This window comes from Maylandia zebra, linkage group LG20 (assembly GCF_041146795.1).
Source record: "Maylandia zebra isolate NMK-2024a linkage group LG20, Mzebra_GT3a, whole genome shotgun sequence".
Taxonomy (NCBI): Eukaryota; Metazoa; Chordata; class Actinopteri; order Cichliformes; family Cichlidae; genus Maylandia; species Maylandia zebra.
Window position 1 is genome coordinate 10,648,792 of NC_135186.1, and position 22,169 is coordinate 10,670,960.

Here is a 22,169-nt window from a genome sequence, read left to right on the forward strand (position 1 = left end):
AACAGCAAAGTAGCAAAGACACCATCATTAGAATTAAATAAGGATCAGCTGTGCTGGAGAGCGAGCAGAGTTGTACTCACGGCTGGGAGTGTGCTGTCTCGTAACGCTCGAAAGCGTGGCTCAGGTCATGCTTGTTGTTCATGTAACACTGGGTGCACAGGTCGTAATCGAAGCACACCTTGCACTTCCATCGCATTCCCATGATTCCATGCTTCTTGCAGCTGTCACAGATGATATTGGAATGACGCACCCCTGGAGTGGAAAGTGAGATGTTGAGTGGGCACAACAGGCTTGATGTTTCTTTTTGTATTTTTGTTACAAAGAAACATATGTTTTGACAGAACATGTCATAACCTTCACAGCAAAGAGGACACTACCATTCATTCCCCCGTGTCTAAGTCAGTGAAACGTTTAAGGCATACGTCACATCCTTGATGATGTTACTTATTGCAGAGGGTAACATCATGAGATGTGCAAAAACTGAGGCACAAACAGCATGTGCCTCAGGCCCCCCACCCCCTTGGCTCCTCATCTCTTCTCCTCCTCTTCTTTCGCTCCATTAATTGAAGGGCAAGTTTTGTGAGGCAGAAAAATGTTGCTTGAAATGGAGCAAAAAGCTAATGAGTCCTGCATTAATGTGTGTGTCATTCAAGTTCAAAACTGAGCTGGATGGCTGATGGCTGAAGATAAGAGATGACTTACTGTACCCCGCTTTCTTTAAATGGGCCAAGTAAAGGCTACGTTCACAAAAATACAAAGTGTGTAAAGAGAATGTGTGTAAAAATAAATAAATAAATAAATAAAAAATACTACATGGATCAACTACATGGATACATTTTTCACTTTTTATCAGAGCCTTTCAAGCTAGTGCTCGGCTTTAAAAATGCTGAATTATCAGGATAAGATCGAGTTCAAGCATTTACATAATTATAAAACAAATCCTGATCAAATGTTTTTTTTTAATTTAAAAGAAGTATTAGGATTATAATAACACTATAATTCGTAGCAAACAATAACTACCTACACAAATTTGAACCTATTAAAAGCTTGGAAAGTAATCTAACCAAAGGCAACATTTTATTTTGAAGGCGCTCTTGAACATCAAAGCTTCTAGCATTTTCCTAAGCTGGAAAAAGCAGAAATAACCATTTTAACTATGAATTACTGAAAGGACTGAAAACAATACAATAGCATAGTATCGTTTGGTATAATAACAAAACTACAATCACACTGGTGCCATGACTCAAAAGTTTCACAGCAGTTTCATATGACTCTAATGTAATCGCTTACCAATCTGAGCGTTATCATAAAGCAGCAGGTCATAGGCACCCTGGTAGCCAGTACGGTAGTTGGTTCTCGTGCCGCTGTCCCACTGCACCACCACCGTCTTGTCTGGAGTTGTAGTGCTGCCCTGACGCCCGATCTCCACCACAGTACCCACATGGCCCTCACCATCATCTTGGTTTCCCCATTTCCAGTCCAGGCCGCGCACAACACGCATGCCTACCTCCATGCTGCCTCTTTTGGGGCCTGGCCGACAGGCTGAGGGCAACGTCCGAGGCCTGGCAACGCTGTCACGTCCGCTGCTGCTGCGCCTCCGGGGCTTCTGAGGTGCAGAGCCGGCTCGTGCCGATGGTACTGCTGGTAAGGACGGCACAAGGGTTGTTTCCGGGAACAGATCAGGGGTGACTGAAGGAAAAAAAAGGATAAAAAGCATTGAAAGAGCAGTCACAGTAAAATGCTCCAAGTACAAAAGAAGTTGATACATTCCACTCCTGCACCAGCGTGTTTTACTACATGTCTATCAGTGTTTGCTTGGGGACTTGAATAGCAGCATGCCATACGTCCTATTAATTTCTTAGCAGTGTTTTACTCTTAGTGGTGGATCATTCACTGGAGGTCTTGCTGTGCATGATGGCACACTTGTGGAGAAAGCAGCTGGACATCAATGCTATGCCCTCCTGCGCTAATCAAGCCCTGGCCGGATATGTGCACATGTACACACACACACACACTTAATTCCTTAGCAGGACAACATATTGGCCTCATTCTTGTCCTGAACGTCAACTCATAAGACTGAGCTAGTAATCATGGGGCAAAAACTGAAAACACATAAGGTGAGATCTCTGAAACAAACAAAACAGGCATCTTTTAAGTGACATAAACAAAGTTACAATTTAACAATGAACAAAACTCTGAGTTTATGTAATTGCTAATGAGATAAGTATTTTGTCTCACAAAGACTGGCGCTACTGGTCCAGATACGATCAGGGGTTAAGCCATCAAGTTGAACTTCCTTATACGGGGGTTTCTTAAACACAGAGTTAATCACAAGAAAAATCTTACCCACACTCCCCTAGCCTGGGCTTGTTGTCATATTCTTCATGAACAAGTGAACACTAAGCTATAACAGCAAAAAAATCAAATGCAAAAGAAATAAAAAAATAAAAATCTCACAGTATTCCTCAGTAAGTAGGGAGTAATCTGCCTAAATCTCCTTAATTAAAAAGAAACAAACTTTTGCCGTAGGCGAATAAATTAATTTAGGTTGTTTTTTCAAAAGAAACCAAAAAGATTAAATTTTGTCTGAAGGAGAAAACATTTCACACAGCTGACTGAGTACACCAGTGGTTTAAACTGATGCTGCTGGGTGTTGGAGACTACAACTACAAGTAAAAGGAAGTGGCATTTACAGTAAGGGAAAGCTTGAGTCAGCAGCACAGAAAGAAACTTCTGCTGGAGACCATGATCATCAGCACACATCTAATTACATCCATTAATCACATGTGGCACATCAGATCTACTCTTTTATACACCACATCATTACATCTCCATCACAATTTAAAGTATTCCTTGTTTATTAAAGCAATGCTATTTAAATATAGTGTGTCTCAAATAATTACCAGGTCCTTTCCTACAACATGCAATTCAATAAAGAAGAATTTGAAGATGTCATATCTTCAGTTCTTTGGAAGTACACATTCTTTTGGTTGCCATTATTCACTGTAAAGCCAGGCTTATACACACACACACACACACACGCACACACACACACACACACACACACACACACACGGCCTGCCTCCACATACAGCACTACCAAAGAGGCCTCTTGTCTTGCTGTAATGGAGAGGAAGGAAATTTACTTAGACAATGCAGGCATTGTAACTTGATTGCTTTGGATTTCCAGGAATACCAGTGAGACAACAGCCCTGGACTTACCAATAATGGTGGTAGACCCTAAATCAGTCATTATTTTATACCCCTACAGTTACTGACACAAACAGAGACACTAGTAACAGCAGTCACTAGTAGTGACTGGTTAAACTGGAAGTCAGAACAATAAACAACGCAATAACAGCTTATCTGTGGCATATCAGGCATGATATCTGACGACAATCTCTAAAAGATGATGTGGGTAGTCCATAACTTCCCTGTTCAAAGAAACTATTATTTTAAATTAAGCAGATGATGAGATTTAAGCTTTTTCTATGAACAGCTCAAACAGAGAAAAAATAAATAAATAAATGATCTTTAAATCCACAAGTCTGTGCATATTTGTGGGGAAAAAATCCTTAAACTTTCCAAATACCCTCCATTATTTGTTCATGTTTACACCCAACATGTCTTTTAATATTGAGCCTAATAATACACCCATAGTGTTTATTAAAAGATAAACAAAAACCTTTATATAAGAGGGCGGACAGATGTTTGTAAGAAGCTGAGATTACACTTGCACGCTTATTGAGATTACAATGTCATTTAGGTGGTGACTGCTTAAACATAAAACATATGGGATGTAGGGGATAAAAGGAGGAAAAGCAGGCTGCTTATACTCCATTTTCTGTCCAACGTGACAGCTTAGCCTCTTTTGTGCACTGAAACAACATCCCAGTTATCTAATATTTCAGCGTGCACAGAGAGGAGCTGTGAGGGGCAGTGGACAGCCTTCATGAAGCTTCCCAGCATTCTGCACATGGATGCAAGTAAGAAAAGTGCTGGACGACAACACAATCCTAACTTATTCAGAGCAACAGAGTCAAACTGAAACCCTGGAGGTCAGTATATTTATACCACAGTTAAATCTGCAGTGAAGCTGAGTAAAGAAAAAGCAGTCAGCTGTCTTAGCATTCAGTGTTAGAAGCTCTGTATAATAATAATAATAAAAATACCAACCTATCACCTACATTTAAAACTGTTCTGCTATCCACACATACCCCCCCCTCCAATACCACCCACTCCACAGCCCCCTCAGTGTTCCAGAGAACCCAGCGTGACTACTGATATCTTATCATTATTAAATAGTGCAGTACTGAGAAGTAGACTAAAACATAGTGGATTCACTGGATCGCTTTACCTACGCAACTAGGTCATTTCCAGTTTCACAATTTAGTGCTGAGGAAGGTGGTGTTTTTGCCTGTGGAAAAGCTTCATGAAGATATGCACAGTGTGCACAAACGGTGAACACACAGCTAAAAGATGGACTTGGCAAACATAATTAATAAAATATAATAAATAAATAAATAAATTTTTTCTTTTATGTTGGCAGACGGTAGCTTCCAGCCTTCTTCTCAACACACCAACTGCAAAAAAAAAAAAAGATCACAGAATCCCAACATCTTAGGCAACAAAGCTGCTGTTTAAGAATCCTGAAAATAAGAGTGAATCCTGTTGAAAACGAATCACCAGCCCTCAAGTGAAGAGCACACTTTTACCTCATGGAAACATTTCAGAAAACGGTGACTACCACCTTATGCTTGACAGCAAAGCGGTACGGATGTAAAAACAATTCAGCATGCTCTTCTATTAACAGCTTCATGCAACTTCAACTTTAAAATTTACTCTATGTTTTCATGTATTACTACATCTCATATGTAATGTTGCAAGGCAAATACAAGACCGTGCCAACAGACTTAATGATGAAATTTACTGTCAGACTTTACTACTTCATTAGTGCTCCACCAGCCAAAATTCTGCTCAGGGACATACAGACAACAGCAATTAGTAGTTGCACAGTACCAATACTGTGTTTACATTTATAGACATATTTTTTAAAAATCACCCACAAATACATTTAAATAAATACCAGACAGACAGTTCTTTCAAACCTAATCAGCGCCTGTAGTGTCGTTTATGATAACAGCAAAAAAAAAAAAAAGGAGTGAGCTCATGGCATGACTTTATGCATAATGTAGGACAGAACAATAAGCTTCTCAATGGTGGTCTAGGTTTGAGAACACACAAAAGATTGTAGCCACAGTCTACGAGTTTTACAAAGCATTACAACCAATAACAATGTGAGATATTCTGAATCATAGTTTCCAGATGTCAAACTCTGGAGTGTCACCACATTTCGACAACTGCAAGCGTATATCTAATTAGAGCGAACAGGTGCAGGTGCAGCATGAGCTCTTTTATTCCAGAGGTCGGCTCTCCAGCGCGCATTCCTTGTACGTCTCTCTATGAGAGGCGGGGGTGAAGGCAGTCATGACAAGGCTACCTGTGTTGCTGAAATGTCACTGCCAATCTGCGACAGAGGGCTAAGACGGCCTGGATTACAGATCTCTGCCTGCAACAACAGATGGCCTAGCTTCCGTCATACACGCTGCTGAGGGCCAATCTGGGAGAGTAAGGTCCGTCACACAAACAACAGGCAGACATGCCAAAATTACACACAGCAAAAACAAACACACACATTTAAAAAAAAAAGTAACAAAAAAAAAAAAACAAAAACAAAGAAAAAATCCTCATTGAATTATTATGTGTAGCAGCTGATCACAAAGCAAACAGCAACACTATGTCTAATTTATTTGTGCATGTATGTTGTTTGTAAAAGTAACTCAATGCTAATAGCACCCTTAATTGATTTCTTTATCTCATACAATAAATACAGAAGTTGCAAAGAAGAAAGATGTATATATTACTCACTGGTGATATTTCTTCTGCTAAAAATAGGAAATGCTAGTCAGTTCTTCTGTATTTGTACCATTTTTATTAACTTATTGTTTACTGAAATAAAGTTAAATGCAATACAGCATAAAAAAATTAAATAGGAGAAATGATACTGATAGATACTCTGAGATTTTTTGCTGTTTGTGAATATTAACATTCACCTAAATGTATCATTAAATGAAGTGCAGCTGGGAGCAGGCAGCGATGGTCATAAATCGCACTGAAAAATAGTCCATGATTAGAGAAGCATTTCAGAATCAGTATTAATAGTAAACACATGTCCCCACTTTAACTTAAACAAAGACTGTTACATAATCTTCAGAGATGTAGGCCCACAGCCTGATAAGCTATCTGAAGACATCGATGAAGCAGATACTACATATTTACACTTCTTTATCCAACCATCAGAAAGACCCAGTCCTGCCCTCTACTCACTGAGCAGCTTCAAAATGGAAAATGAGTCAGGAGTATTATTATTGGCAGAGCCAGCACCATCAGATACGTGCTACTGTGCAAAGCTGCAAAGGCCCAGTTTGGCTGCGCGCCCAGAAACACATGTTCAAATTGGCTTATATCCTCGATTTCATTTCTAATAACAAGAGCCCGTTTGCCTGTACTGATATTCCTTTCATCACTGTCACCGGACCAAAATGCTTACCAAAGTGTAATCTATACACAAGAGTTTAATATCAGCTTTAATATCAGAAGTGAGTAAAAGCCTGCTGGAACTAGTTTACGTCAGAAACATCTGGAGGCCAGAGGAGTTGCGGGAAAATCAATAAGGACCGTGAGTAAATAATAGCTGTACAAAAAGATTTCTCCAGCTTAGGTGTCGAGATTAAAAGAGAACTCTCAGTTCACCGTTTCAGGTTTCTGCTTGCCCTAGCTTACTTGACATAATCAAATGAGAGCAGGTCATATAGACTTAACAGATACACCAATCTCACAGCCTCGCTACAGATATGAGATATAATATTGCTCATTTTCTTCTAACAGCATTTCCTGACCACTGCGGGCTTCCTCAGAAGGACAACGATCCTTGCTACACAGCAAAAACAGATCTGCAGCAGAGTGCGAAACACTACAAAGAGCACAAGGTGTTGATCCAGACTGACTGAGCATCCACAACAACAAGCCCAACCCACAAAAGACCCCAGCCCAAAATGAACAGGATCCATTATTGTTTGAAAATGTTTAGTTTTACAGAGGGCATATGCCTCAACAAACAGATACTAAAAGTAAGTATTTCCTCTATATTTATACATTTAATCATTTCAGCTGTACATTTTTTTAAAGGTGTAGTTTTTATTTTAATTTTAGGTAACTAAATGTTTTTAGTTACCGGTCTTCACTCATCACTATTCTCCTTGTGGCAGTCACACAGGACATTACCTAAGGTCCTGTATCCATCCCCTCATATGTCAGAGCTATCGCCCTGCACAAGAGGAGCCCACTATATTATATTATTAGGCAGGCGATTTTAATATTGTGGCTCATCTGTGAAGATCTTCAGTTCCACAATTCCAATATATGATGACCATGCACCTCTTAAAACAAATTCACACTAAACTCTTTGTTCAAAAGCATACTTAGAAAGCTTAATGGCTACAGCTTGACTCTCACAGACGTTTCCAGATAAGAAAACTTCAACCCTAGAAACTTTTATAAAAGACATCAAAAAACTCTATGACAGCACTGTACTAATCATATTATACCGCACGATAATGATAGTCATACTCACTTCCCATGATCTTTAGTCCACTTTTGAACATGTCAGCAGCTGTAGGATTCCAGTTTGCTGTGACACCTCAAGCTTCAACTACTTTTATCCAGGATCTACTAGCAAGACCATGTGAAAGCTCCAGTCACCCCACTACCCCACCTTTCTAGCACAGTCTCAGTATTTGGTTTGCTGTGAACTTTGATCTTTGTTTTGGAACATGCAGTTTCTCTCTCTCTCCCTCTTTTTTTTGGGACAGATGACAGATGTTGCTCAAGAACTACATGCGCCTGACGCCTTATCTGGGGTGAAAAACATACTGATTCGGTAAAGAAATAACTTAAAAAACAAACAGTGCAAATCCCACAAGAAGACTGTTTTTTTTAGGTAAACACATTACTTTGTGCTATAATGAGCACTGTCACATCAGAGGTACGCGAAAGCTTTGATCAGTTCATGTGTTTGCCAAGGGTGATCTTTCATACAATGAGCTGAACTCACACAAGTGCAAGTCCAATCAGGGCCGGCATAGACCTTAAATACATCATTTTAAAAGTCAATAGAGAGTCACATGTGACTACTTGCATTTGATAATTTGATTTTGTATTAATGTCACCTACAAAAACAGGGGGACATTAAGTCTTACCCACTGGCTATACCTGGCTCGCTCCATTCTCGTCTTAAAAGCTAAAAATCTATGCAGTATTCTCCGCATCACAAAAATCCTCTCTAAAAGAGTCTACTTATTCGACATTTTTGACAGCACTCCCTACAGCTCTGTAGTCATTGCCTATACTAATACTGTTGAAGAACTGTGATTGGCTTCCCTGTAACTAAAATTAAAATTACTTACTCAACGTTGACACCTCATACTGAGATTATTGCAAGATCATTGCATCTGCAGGTCAGGACAAACATTTTTCGTATTGTGATTGTCACCCAGCTGTTACACAAAGAAAGAAAAACATACTGGCTGAGTGAGGTAAAGAAAAAACCTACACATAATCAGCGCAATTGACGACAGGCCTAAAGTACAGAATCAATGTGACTCAGCATTGATTCTGTACTTTAGGTATTTGTATATCAAAACATCCAGGCTGTACTAACCTCACCTGAAACATATGAACTTTTAAGTCTTATCTAGGCCAGTGTCCATTTATTTGATCGAGTTTAGTTCGCTTCACCAAGCACGCAGTGTTGTGACAGCTACTTCTAATAAACGCAAATGCCTGTGAGATGGGGAGAACAGTGATTAAACAACCGGCATTTGTGAATCGACACACTAAAATCCAAAAGCACTTGCATTACTTTGACAACACGTACATTAGCGTGATGCAGTGCCTGCAGGCCAGGACAAACATGTTTAGCCATTTATGTGACAGATTGGTTATAATCAAACAAAGATAGCAGCAGCCAAGCGGCCAGATGTCTGCCTCAGCACGACTGCTAGCTTTACTACAGATTGCAAAGACATGTGGCACAATTGTAGTAGCATGGCCGTGGACACATGCTGGCTGCATGTATGTTGCACATGATCAGTTTCTCTGTCTGGGAGCTAAACTATGAAATCAGGAAATATGTCTACCATATATTGCTGGGGTTTGAAATATGAACAGAATGACAGAATGGATTTCAATATTTTACACAAAAGGCAGGTAGCATTGCTTAAATGGACATCACTGAAGCTGCATCACTTGCTACATAATGCATACCCCATTTAGCTGGTTTACCTGTTGGTATAGTGATGTGCAGCAGGGTGAACACAGAGACCGACAAAAACAGGAAGGAGAGGAAGCAGCTCCTACATCCTGCTACATAAAAACATCAGAGAATGAAAAATAAGCTACCAGTGGTCCCACCAGGTTCCAGCAAGGAAAATATAAAACGCCTCTTCAGCACTGACGCCTCGTTCTGATGCACTCCCTGAATGAACCGGAGGAAGGAGGAGGAGGGTATACTGGGGGGCGGAGGAGTAGGACAGCCAGCATGTCTTTCAAGAGATATCATATGCACTTGCAAGCAGACTTACAGAACCAGCATCCTTCTGTAGTGTACAGACAAACAGGCTGTAGAGGATCAGAGCTGAAGGAAGAGGAGAGTGCCTTGCTGCTGGAGGATGCAGCCAGCATTTAGTCCTTTGTGCGTTGTGTCAGCAAGGATTACCGCCGTGGAGGAGGAGGAGGAGGAGGTGAGAGGGAGGAGGAAGGCCAGGAAAAGCGGCTGCCTGATGAGCGCTGCATTCAGCTTGACGTTCCCGTGGTCTCACATAAAAAACAGGCCAATGGGCTTTGCTCTGTAAAGGCTTCCTCTGATGCTATACTCCATCACTGAGGGACGTGAGCATCGGCAGCACGCATGTGAAGCTGACACGCTGTGTTTACAGAAACAAAAAAATAAATAAATGCAAAAACACATGCGCATCAAGCTCTGCATAAGGATGCACAGCCCTCTCTTTCATAGCCCGTGGGGACAACATTCGCTCTACTGCCAATAAGCAGACAAGCAAAGGACACAGAGCAGGGGGGAGGGGCATATGCTTCAGGGGGAGGGTCTGGATATTGTGTTTTGTGTTGGGAGATTGCTCAGGGAAATGGAAAGGGGTGGGGCTGGTTATGGTTTCTGATGAATGGGCATCTGCCACAATCCTCGTTTTTTGTTTTTTTTTTGAGTCGCAAACAGGTTTGTGCAACCACTGCTAGTCAGATAGCAACACCAGCCCAGAGATTCCTCCAAGCTCACACTGAGAAGAGACGGGCATTTGTGTGTGTGTGTGTGTGTGTGTGTGTGTGTGTGTGTGTGTGTGTGTGTGTGTGTGTGTGTGTGTGTGTGTGTGAGTGTGAGAGAGAGAGAGAGAGAGAGTGTAAGAGATTCCCAATGCTTTCCTAGCTTTGAACAATTATCTTCCAATGTGGCTACAGCTGTAGGAGACATCACCAATATGGATCCAAAAGTGAGCCAATGACACTCTGTCCATGCTAGCACACACATGAATGTACAGATAGTAATGCCAAGATGCGAAAAGACAAGTGCAAGCTTAGGAAGTACTTGAGACCCAGCCATATAATGAAGTTTATTACACCACTCTTGTAAACAAAGCTCCTGCTGTCTGTGTAATAGACATATATATATAAAAGGAAGCATTCAGTCACCCAGTTCCTCTTCCAGCAGACGCAAACACACACAAACATGTCATCAGATGTCACCAGACTGGGAGGACTGCTGAAATAAAAGCCTCGTTAGAGGCTGTGAAAAAAGATGTTTTAATATAGCTGCAAGACATGTCTGATCAACCAACTGTCCCAGCAGGTACACTGGCTTTATTTAGAACCTTGATTTTATTACAAAAGACAACAGGGAACAGCAAACACATTTAGCACTGCAAAGAATCAAACGCTCACTTCTGTTTATGTCCTGGGTACTCAGGCCTGGAGTATGAGACCAAGGCGTCCTCACTGCTCAGTCCAAATGCGTGCCATGAATGCAAACATACTACAGATGAAACGGTATGGAAATTTAGTGTGATGATGAAAAATTATGAATGTTTGTTTTTCCACAGAGTGAAAACATTCATTCACTGTAATCATTTAAAGCTCCAGCACATCAGCCAAGTCTGATACTAGGTTATATCCAGTGACCCCCACCCCCCAGGAGTAATTCACAAAGCTACAAATTAGTCTTTAGAAAACTGTAGAAACTGCAATGAGCCCAACAAGTGGCATAAATACAGAGGAGGCTGTATCTGATTTTAACCCGTTTCTCCAGTTGCAACCCCTTTACAAGTGTAAAAACAAACAAATGCCAGGTTTGAAATAATAATATTTTGGTCAGATGACTTAACTATGCAACATGTTATGGTAATCAAAAGCTAAATAGAGCATGCAGACATGCAATTAATCTGGCAGCAGAAGAATCATGTGTAATTACAAGAGTGGGTTAAAAAAAGCCTTCTCAGCAATGCTCTCTGTGTTTCTGGACACCACAACCAAATCTGATTAAGTTTCCCCTTACACCCTTAAATGCAAATATAGCCACACTTTACTTTTTAGTGACACCCATCAATCAATTTCTTGACAGATCACAATGGCAGCAGGAAAGCTACCACAACACACAGACCACAAACACCCAGAGGTGGTCCAAGACCAGATGAGATCTAATAGCAGCAGTGTGTTCTTTGTCCAACCCAGGGTTTCCCCAAATTTGATGTGCCCAAAAAACTCAAATGCAAGGCAGTAGGGGCAATCCTGATCAGACACGGAAATCACTTAAAATGGTAACACAGGACACAATGGAGAAGCAACTCCTTCCACAAATTGGAGCTCTTTATCTTGGCTCACACTCAGCCCAGCCACTCCACAAAAAAACAGTCATTTTGGCAATTTACATTAGCAAATACAAGTACACTTTTAGCTCAGGATAACAGAAATAGTGACAGTTCAAACCTTCAACCTCAACCTCACGCTCCATTTCACCATCACTAGCTGTAAAAAAAAGATTCAGAAACACTGGAACGCCTTGGACCAGCTGATCCTGGCAGCTGTGGTTTTGGAAATGACAGAAAGCTGTTCCCAAAGGGAGAGCCAAAAGAAGATTTAGAAGACCGAGTGAGGGAGGTATTACCACGTGCTACCTTGTGAGGATTCAGGAAGCCACAACCAGACCTGGGAGGGTAACATCCTAGGTCAGGTCATTGTCCAAATTCGTCCATTCTCACATGCAGCACACAATGGGTAATGTCCAATTTCAACCACAATGTTTAATGTGCTCCAAACAGCACATCCACTGGGTAATGGTTAGCGAAGTTCTGGGCTGCAGTTTTCTTCACCTGAGGCGCTGTTCCATCCCAAGAAAAATTCTATTTTCTGGCACAAATGCTGCACTCTAAAACATCAGCAAAATTAGACTGTTTTTGACCTGTGGATTGCTACACTTTGTTAAACCCATTACTGCACTCGTGACACTAACATCAAGCTCTGCTATGCGATATTATGCATGCTTGTCAGCCAAAAATCCCCTTTTTTAGCTTAGTTAGAAAATCTACTTAAAAAGACAAGAAATGACAAGAGATGTGGAAACACTCAAAAGGTCACCATATTTTCCATCATTTACAGAATGTATCATTCCAGCCAACAATGATGGAAACACAAACCATAACAGGGTCACTGAAATCATTAATTCTAATAATTGCTATTTTAAAAAGGCCATGTGTTGAAGAAAGTTTCAAGCTTCTTCCAAAAGTTAAATCAAAGAGCATAATACCTTACCTTGGGTATTTCCACATAATATTTTCCCCATTTGTTCTCAAACGCAGTCAAGTGAACCGTTTCTCTAAAACACTAGCCACAACCGTGATGTAGGAAAGCGAGCAGGCGCTTCAGGTTATTACTGTAATGTAGATTTGTGGAACCAATAAGAGACAGAGACACAGCAGAGGGCTGAAACTATGCTGCCGAGTAGGTGTGGCTGTCCAGTTATATGACCAGTTGCTGCTCCAGTGTGAGGCAGCTGCAACTGAGCTCTGATTCATCACTAACAAATGACCAGAAAGATGACAGGTGTTAAAAAAAACAAAAAACAGTGCCACAGTCTTAGCACCTGTCAGGATAACCAGACACTGCAACATCAATGACAAAATAATTTCTCTAACAGTGCCCATCATTCATTCTAATAGTTTTTATTCTTATGCTCCCACAGTTCTGTCTTTTTCAGCATTTTCAGTCAGGTGACAGTGAATATAAAGTTTGACCAATGCTGATGGATACAGTAAAACAACCATGACACCCAACAAACTGAAAGTAAGCCTCCTTGTTATCGACTCCCTGACCTCTCATGTGATGAAGGCGTGACACTAAACACCTCTCACAATTTGCCGGCTTAATTATAGCAAATGTTATACAGATTGTTACACTTTAAAGGCAGTCCAAAACTATTCGCTCTAGCTTAAGTGTGGCTTTTTTGAATTGACAACTGAAGTTCAAGCAGCTTCACCACAGTATAAAGATGCTGTGATTATAACAGGAAAATTAACGTAAGCCTTTCATCTTAAAGGCAGCTGGACAGACTCACATCTGTGCTCTTATTTAGTCAAAACTGTGCCGTGACACACACACAGAGACCTTTTTTCCTCGGTAAAACAGTGACCAGAAATCAGCGTCGCTTTTTTAGGGATGGCTGGATTCTGCGTATTACTAGCTTCTCTAACGTTAATGCTAGCTAGCTAATTCATGTTTGCCCAACCTGTACTGGTATATTAAAAAAAAGAGGCAGCTTATTTTATAGGTGGAGCTACTCACCGGGTCTTTTCCACGAATTTATTTTGCAGTGAAATAAAATTCCATATTGCTGCCTGCTATCAACGCTGACATGGCTTGCTTCAAGGCAAATAAGTATTTACAATACTGAAAGCTTTTGCTGCACACAGCCATGACAACACGCCCATGCGTTGCGTCACTGGTGCTACCTTCACGTGCTCCTCGTGAAAAAGGAAACAAATCTTCATTCAAATACAAACTGTGTATACGATCATCGGCCACTTTATTGGGTATACCGGTTCAACAGTCACGTTAATTAAGATATCTGGACAGCCAACCCATCTTATATTATCAGCTATGGCAGCAACTCGAGGTGTTTGGGTAGATAGACATGGTCAAGACGAAGTTCAAACCAAGGATCAGAATAGGGACGAGTTGTGATTTAAGTGACTTTGAACGTGCCATGTCTAGTGGTGCCAGGATCTGAGTACTTCACACTGTTGATCTTCTTGGATTTTTCTGCACAACATGTTGTCTGATTAAAAATGTCTTGTTGATGACAGAGGTCAGGGCACAGTGACTGTAACTCGAGTAACCACTCGTTACAACCAATATATACAGAAGAGCATCTCTGAATGCAAAACAGCACAAACCGGCAACAGCAGCAGAAGACCACACTGGGTTCCCTTCCTGCCAGCTACAAAGAAGAGACTGAGGCCACAGTTCACAGAGGTCAAATTGGACAATAGGCGACAACTCCGCAGCAAGTGTGGGATACTGCCATGTAAACATGAACCTAAATCTCTGAGGTATGTTGTCAGCAACCTGCTGAATTTATGCCACAAAGAATTAAGGTACTTCTGAAGGCAATAGGAAGGCGTAACTAATGAAGTGGCCAGTAAGTGTGTTTTATAACGTTTGACTTCAAATAATAACCAATCACATTTGTCACCTGTGTAGCTTCAGTGCAAAGAAACAAGAACATTTGAAGTGATAATGCTATTTTTAAAAAAACAAAACAAACAAACTTGCTTTAGAAACACAATAAATGGGTTAAAGGGAAAGCAGAACTATTTGAAACAAGGTTATTTAACAGTCGTTCACTGAGCTGACTTATATTTCACGTGTCCTTCTCGTCACCTAAATGAAGTACAACGAGTCACACAAGCTAAATGTACCTTACAGTTCATCAGTATTTATAGGATGCCAACATTTCAATAGCATTTTCAATGCATAATGTTATGGTGCTCCACTGTTTACAGCATTTACCAGATGGGAGTGGCAGTTGTCAACATCCAGTTCATTTGCCCCTCATGTCTCTGGGCTATGGGTGGAAACTGCAGAATGCAGTATGGAGCCATGTAATTATTAAAGTAAAGCTCGGGACAGCCTTCCTAATGAAATTCAATTAAAGCACTCGACTCTTAACTGCACTGTAACTAAGGTTAAAGTGTAAAACTATCAGCTATGTTTAAGGACAAAGAAAAAGGAATACTGCAAACACGTCCAGTAAATAAAAAGTATTCAATTAAAAGAATAAAAATAAAGCTCCTTCTGCGATCTTTTATTTAAAATAACTTTCCACAGAGGCTGTGTTTTATCATCGGTCTTCTGCTAATATTCAAATTAGTGATACTCATAGAGTTTGATCATATAAGACATATAATATGTAAACAATTAGTCTAACACCGAGTCGTTACACCAAAACGTCAGAGAGCGCGTGAAATGTTTAATAACGCAAAGCCTGTGACAGCTTTCTGTGCCGGTTGTCCTAACACCTGTTCAATACTGCCCCCTGCTGGCCAGCTATGACCATGGTTTTTGTTGGGGGACAATATGCACTTGTTAATGAAACTTCAACATTATTGTATTATTTAGTGCCTGCTGTTAGAAATGTAATTTAGTGGAGTTATAGTGGCGTGGAGGAACAACTAGATGTGTCTGTGGGGGTTTTCAGTCATCCGGGTCATATTAAGAAGGCGACTTGTCTTCTTTATGGTGTTTTTGTTCTTTAGGAAATGTTTGACCACTGTGCCTTGTCATGTTAGCCAAGGCACAGAGTTGAAAGAAGAGCCACTTTGACATGATAAGACATCTGCTCTTAACCTCCTAGGACCTGGCGTCCATATATGTGGACATCACATTTTGGGTTATTTAGATCAAAATACTCAATCTTGCTCTACAAGAGCCTGATATCCACTTACGAGGACATTATACTGCTACTGTCCTATCGAAATTTTAAATGAATATCCTTATATGTTGCTCTCATTTTTCTTAGAAACAAAAATAAGGTAATTCTTTGTTTTTACATTCATCAGGTCCCAATCAGCCCAAATATCAAAGAGAAATTAAAACTGCATGCCATGAAAGAGTTCAGGTCTTAGGAGGTTAAAGGTTAAAGGTCCCTCCGTTGAGGATGCCAATGCTCAAGTTTTGAAGCAAGACCACAGATGGTTTGAAAGAGGAATAAGAGGTCAGCTATGTCCATCATTGAACAGAGGGAGCGGCTGCCCCCCTTCCCAAGCGCATTGTGTCATGTGATCTCAATAGATCACATGATAGGGTAAGGCAAGTTCTTCCAATGGTTTCACCTGAAACCTGTGGGTGGTGGTAACGACTCACACCTTGGCTCATGTGATGACAGTGGGTCAATGACCACCTCCTAAGCATAAAAAAAACACTAGAATTTAAATACCTTCGTGTCTCCACCTTTTGGTTTTAGAACTGAGGAAGCCCCTTGGAAGAGAGGTGAAACATCATCATCCCCAAAAAAAGAAACCCTAAAGAAGTTCAGTCACTTTTCTAAGTTCCTTAGACATGTAAATGATCTTTCCCCGTGGTATGAATAAGACTGTGCTACTAGTCATGCCAACTTTGTATCGCTCCAAGAACATGAGAGAAGTGTCCATATTATGAAGCATTAGTTGCTCTGTCATTATGCGTGATGCATTTTCTTTTTCATATTTGGAGGTTGTTTTTTTTCCCCCACCCAATGTAAAACTAAGGATTTCTAAGTGTTTAGTGATGTTTACTTATCTCAACCGATCTGGATTAAAGATGAGTAAGCAATCTTACCATTGATTCAAAGTGAAGACATGGCACATCAGTATGAGTAACTTTTATTACTGACAAAATACTATTAGGCTCTCCAAAATAAAAACCACAATGAACAAATTAAGAGTATGTACCATAATGAGAGGACAGCAATGGTTTACTGATGTTTGTAGGATCATGTTATATGTCATGTCTAGAAATATGGCAACAGTAGGTTTACTTTTAGTCTTTATATTATGAAAATGTTGCCCGCCCCTACAAATCAACACCAACACTTCGTACTTTTACCAACACATTACAGCAGGCTTAATACTCGATAAAAGCATCTTGATTATGTTTTCAGCATCCCGAAGGAGGAGCTAAGTCTGTTCAGGTCATAAATTAAACAATAAATTAAAGCCAGCGAGAGCCTTTAGACAGTTTTGTATGAATACAAATACAAATCAGTACGTAAACTAGTCAGTATTAAATCGACAAAATTTGAATTTTATACTAAATCACAGTAATGGCAGGCTGCCAGAAGGAGCCAGAATGATCCCGAATACATAGAAAAGTCCCATCAGGAGGTTGAGCTTGGCTGTTTTCTGGGGGATCTTGGCGTAGCATCGGCTCCTGAACTGCTTCTCCAGGGAGAAGGCCATGGGCAGCGTGAGCAGAGGCAGTGCCATGCTGATGGTGTAACGGGTGGCGAGGATGCAAAAGAGCACGTAAGGGACAAAGAGCAGGAGGTTGTAGAGGATGTAAGACAGCATAGGTCCAATGAGGATGGCCAGGGTGACGATCCCCGCTTGCTTGTCAGAGTCCATGTCTCGTGTGTTGTTGCTGTGGAGGATAGCTTCTGTGTTGAGGGCCAGCGGGACGGCATACACCAACGGGAGCACGGAGAGGTACCCGACCTGCACCGCGTGGGCAAACATGACTGCCAGTGGGCCGAAGGTAATGAGGATGACTACATCTCCCAGGGCCACATACTTGAGGCCAATGCCTGGAGAAGAAGAGAAAACAGGATTGGTCAAAAACAGCAAATTGAGTTCCACCGAGTCTCACAGTCAAAACTTTGGCAGTACATTTAAAAGAGTATTCCAGCAGTCTGGGTACTGCATTGTTAAAAAGTTTGGGTTAGTCTTAGTTTGGTCAGAATCATCACGATTTTTTTAAGCCTTTCATTAGTGCCTCACTGCCATGTAAAGTCTTTCAAGCCAGTTTGAAAAACTGACCAACTATTATCACACACTCACCAGTACCTACCACAGCCAGTAAACTGCTGTTTTTATATCAGTGATGTTCCCCAACACCAACTTTTTTCCCCTTAGCAGTGATCAAATTCCTAAAAACACATCACCGTTCATTCAAATGATGCATTTTACTTTATTATTTGTAATGGTAAAGTCTTTCAGGAATAAATGTAACCCTACACCTCTGCCTACTTCAGCCTGAGTGGATCTATGAATACCCGACCCCTCCACCACCTCACTGCAACTGACTCTACTTAAACACAATGTTAGAAATTTAAGTGATAGATAAAGTGATCCCTTAGCCTGACTATGTTATCAAACAGCCAATCTAGGAACCCACCAGCTAGTGTGCATACTGAAGCGTAATTTATCATCTGGACATATGGTGACTGGCTGAAAAGTGGAAGGGAATAGTGAAGAGAGTGACAGTGGAATACACATGGAAGAGCAGAACTGCAAATAAATACAGAAAGAAAAGCACAGACAGTGGCTGCTTCACAGAGAAAACTTCGCTTTTCGCTGTGGCTCACTGACCAACACCACAAGCTGGAGTAACCCTTAGACCAGTTGTACGACATACTTTGTACATCGCCTCCATCTGACAACAGAAGCTCTCTGCAGGCATCCAGGCCATCCCTGAAGTGCCAGCAGTCAGCGAATGTGCCACCTCTCCTGGACCATAAATTCTGCCTGCAGTCCAACAGAGGCAACATGTGCACTGTCCACTAACACAGTGGTAAAAACAGTTACAAAAGTCCACTGCAGCTACTGTCTGCGTTTTTATTGCGGTTTCTTGGGTGCTTTTCCCCATTCCAACTGAACTTTGCTGTCAGTCCCTTCCTACTCCGGCCTACTTGATGCTTACATCCGCCATTTTCAGCAACGTGACGACGGGAGATGCACATCATGTTACATGGAAGGTTATGGTGTAGGCATCACTGTCCGAATGGAAACACGTACACAGATCCAACACATTTGCAGGCCCATAAATTCTGCTTAAGCTCAACAATCTTATAAGCACTCTGGTATAATCATAGTAAATTCAGGCCAATACTTTGTGTTGCATCTACCGCTCATTATTTAGCAAGGCAGAAATATTTTCAAAAGCCAATAAATAGTTACACTGTCATGAGATGATCTGGTTTTCAGACTGCATTAAAGCAAATCCAGTCCTTGTATGAAGTGTTTACCTTCATACGATTACATAAGACTACAAACAGAAACCAGAAAGCTTCTCATACCAAAACTCGTGTCCTTTGCATTTGCAGATATCTGGTAATAGAAGTTATTCAACATCTTGTGCTGGTAGACAAACATTTTTCCTGAAAATCAGCTCTGATAGGTTGACAGAAATGTTTTGTTACATATGAATCCTGATCACCTGAACTTTTTTTTTCCTAAAGCAAAATAATATCACACTTAAAAAAAAAAAAAAAAGTCCTGATGAAAATGCTTTCTGTTGGAAAGCATAAACGTCACCTCATGAAAAAATGTGACACATCTCTGTCATGTTTTTAAAGAAATGCTTTCTTAAAGGGCCAGTTCACCCAAATTCAACAAACAGGTAACTGTGGGGATGGGTTTTTTTGCCAGTTTTCAGTCATCTGTCTCTTAAACATCTGCCACCAGATTGTGAAATATATTTTTTCAGCGTTGAATCGCACCTCAATGATTTTAGGGTAGATGCACAGTACAAATTATCTGCAAAGCTATGAACCAAAAGTGACCCTCCAACAAATTGCATAGGACAGCTTAAATTTAAGATGTGTGTTGACAAACAGCTAAGCAGTGATTAATACTCAATTTAACGTTTCACTCACCACCGGTGTATAAGAAGGAGCTGGAGAGACCCCCAAAGTAAATTAGGGCTAGGTGCTCCAGCCTCAGCGTAGACAGGAAGAAAAGCAGAGTGGCACACAAGCACCCCAGAGAATATAACAAAGCGCCAAACATAACAACATCCTGTGGTGCCAGGATTTCGTCTACAAGAGTCCTATCATCACTCTTCTTGTGGTCAATCCCTTTGGAGAAGTCATAGTAGGTGTTTACAAGGTTACCCGCCCCGTGAACCACGAGGACGGCCACAGCACACACCATCAGAACGACCAAGTCCACGGAGCCATCCAGTTTGTACGCCAAGGCGCTGCCAAGGGCCACGGGCGTTAGTGAGGCGCTGAAGCTCCATGGCCTCAATGCTAGCACGTAGGCCGCACACTTGTGCCTTACATCCGAGGCAACGCGAGCCATCCTTGACATTTTGTTAGCAGGTGCAGGATGATTTTGCACAGAGTTACTCATACCAGTCGCCCATTGCTGGCCATTATGACCATTCGACCCTGCAAGTAAAAACGTTTCCGCCCTGCTTTGTTTCTGCTCTTTGGCCATTGTCCTTCAAGGCGGTCTGCAACACGAGCAATGTTCCTAAATGTTCCGAGTCTGGGATTTCTGCAAGAAACAAAAAACACAAAATATAAATTTACAAAATAGACACCTGACAGTGTTTACAAGACCACAGCCATCATATGAGCATGTCATTTCCAATACGCTAAACAAAGCCAGGTAGTAAACTTTAGTACTTTGAGGAAATACGTGCCTTTACCTTACACACAAAAGATCCCCAGTTTTAAGAAAGAAATGAATGCCAGCTTCAAGAGGTCACAACTTAGTACTCTTAGCTGTTTGAGTCTGACACATGTATTGGGTACATGGAGATTAAAAGCAGAAGCAAATATAACATATTGAAAAATAATCACCCAAAAGAGATCACATTATACAACAGTAACTCAACACTGAGAAAGCCCAATTATTAAAAAAAAATGTCTATAAGAGAGATTTAAAAAGACAGGGATGGCTAACAGAGTCTTGACTTGAAACCACAAGTTTATGGTATCATATGATTTCAATTATACTTTGACGGAAGTCCAGAGAGGGCCTTAAAAGTCATCATAAAAACAATCCAAAAGTTAAGATAAACTAAAACAGGAGTGACATGCTATCCTGTTTTGGTTTTGGCGAAGAACTAAAAACTTTTACGCATTTTTTTCTAAAAGTTTCACACAGACTTTGTTACTGACGTCCACAACCACGTCACATCCTCCATCTTCTGGCAAATGTTCACACAGTTTAAGGCTGTTTGTAGACATGTACACACCATGTTGAGTTTGTTTGTTAAACTGCCATGAATTAATAAATACGAATTGCGTGAGAAATAGTCTCACTGAGTTCCGCGAAAGTAACGCCAGGGAATTTATTTTTAAGTGGGTACTTTAAAAGCCAAACTCCGGCTTACTGCCAATGCAAACTTCATTTGAAATTTGGGTGAAACTACCCTCGGGAGAAAAACGGCTCAGGTGCTACCCAGACAAGGACACGGCACTCAAAAGGGGGTAAACAACATGAGGCTAACGAGATTATGGGATTAAAGCTAAGTGCTAGCCATCCGAGCTAATGGCTGTATGTACAGGGACGGAGGGGAGGAAATGTCTGACAGCAGTTCTTACCTGCTATGTTTTCAATATCCCACACACACCTGCACTCTCTCCACTTAAAACCATATTTCTCTTTAAGGTGAGCTCTGTGTTGCAGGAGGCAGTTAGAAAGCTTACGTGTCAGCTTCGACAGTACCCGACTGGCTGGCCACTGTAAAGCCTGCGAGACCAGACGGGTGCCATTTCCTCCGCCACGAGTGTAACCGCGTACAAAGGTCGAAGAAAACAAGCGTCGTAAAAAGGGTTCCGCCCTCCTTTTTTTTATTCTTAGATATAAACCCGGACCCCCCCCTTCTCACCGTCTCTTCTCCCCTTTGGTTTTCTTTCTTTCTCTCCCCCTCTTTCTCTCATTCATTCCCCCTGTCCTATTTATTTAAAAAAAAAAAAAAAAAAAAAAAAAAAATGACAAAGGATGAACTGAAGCTCTGCCATCACGTAATGTCGCATACTGCTGTTTCTGATGTCATTTAAA

At 41.0% G+C, this 22,169-nt stretch overlaps 2 protein-coding genes across 8 annotated transcripts in view; both read right to left on the bottom strand.

The window, feature by feature from the left end:
- The window catches only part of mib2 (MIB E3 ubiquitin protein ligase 2), a 37,204-nt gene extending 23,086 nt beyond the window's left edge, over positions 1-14,118 (bottom strand). The window contains exons 1-3 of one of the 6 annotated variants that reach the window (XM_076878802.1): positions 13,963-14,118; positions 1,291-1,689; positions 81-252 (exon numbers count right to left, since the gene is read on the bottom strand). In XM_076878802.1, the coding sequence (XP_076734917.1) occupies positions 81-252; positions 1,291-1,513 (395 nt within the window). In that variant the 5' untranslated portion in view covers positions 1,514-1,689; positions 13,963-14,118. The other 5 variants (XM_004570977.5, XM_004570975.3, XM_076878801.1 and 2 more) reach the window with 5 other exon arrangements.
- Positions 14,119-17,023: 2,905 nt separating this feature from the next.
- On the bottom strand, positions 17,024-21,960 carry ubiad1 (UbiA prenyltransferase domain containing 1). Of its 2 annotated transcripts, none has more exons than XM_004570980.3 (3): positions 21,815-21,960; positions 20,030-20,654; positions 17,024-17,959 (listed from the first exon to the last, which is right to left on the bottom strand). In XM_004570980.3, the coding sequence occupies exons 2-3, from the start codon at positions 20,592-20,594 to the stop codon at positions 17,472-17,474; spliced, it is 1,053 nt and encodes a 350-aa protein (XP_004571037.1). In that variant the 5' UTR covers positions 20,595-20,654; positions 21,815-21,960; the 3' UTR covers positions 17,024-17,471. The 2 variants fall into 2 exon arrangements, with proteins under 2 accessions (XP_004571037.1, XP_004571036.1); XM_004570979.2 differs by having other exon boundaries at positions 21,710-21,921.
- Positions 21,961-22,169: the final 209 nt, after the last annotated feature.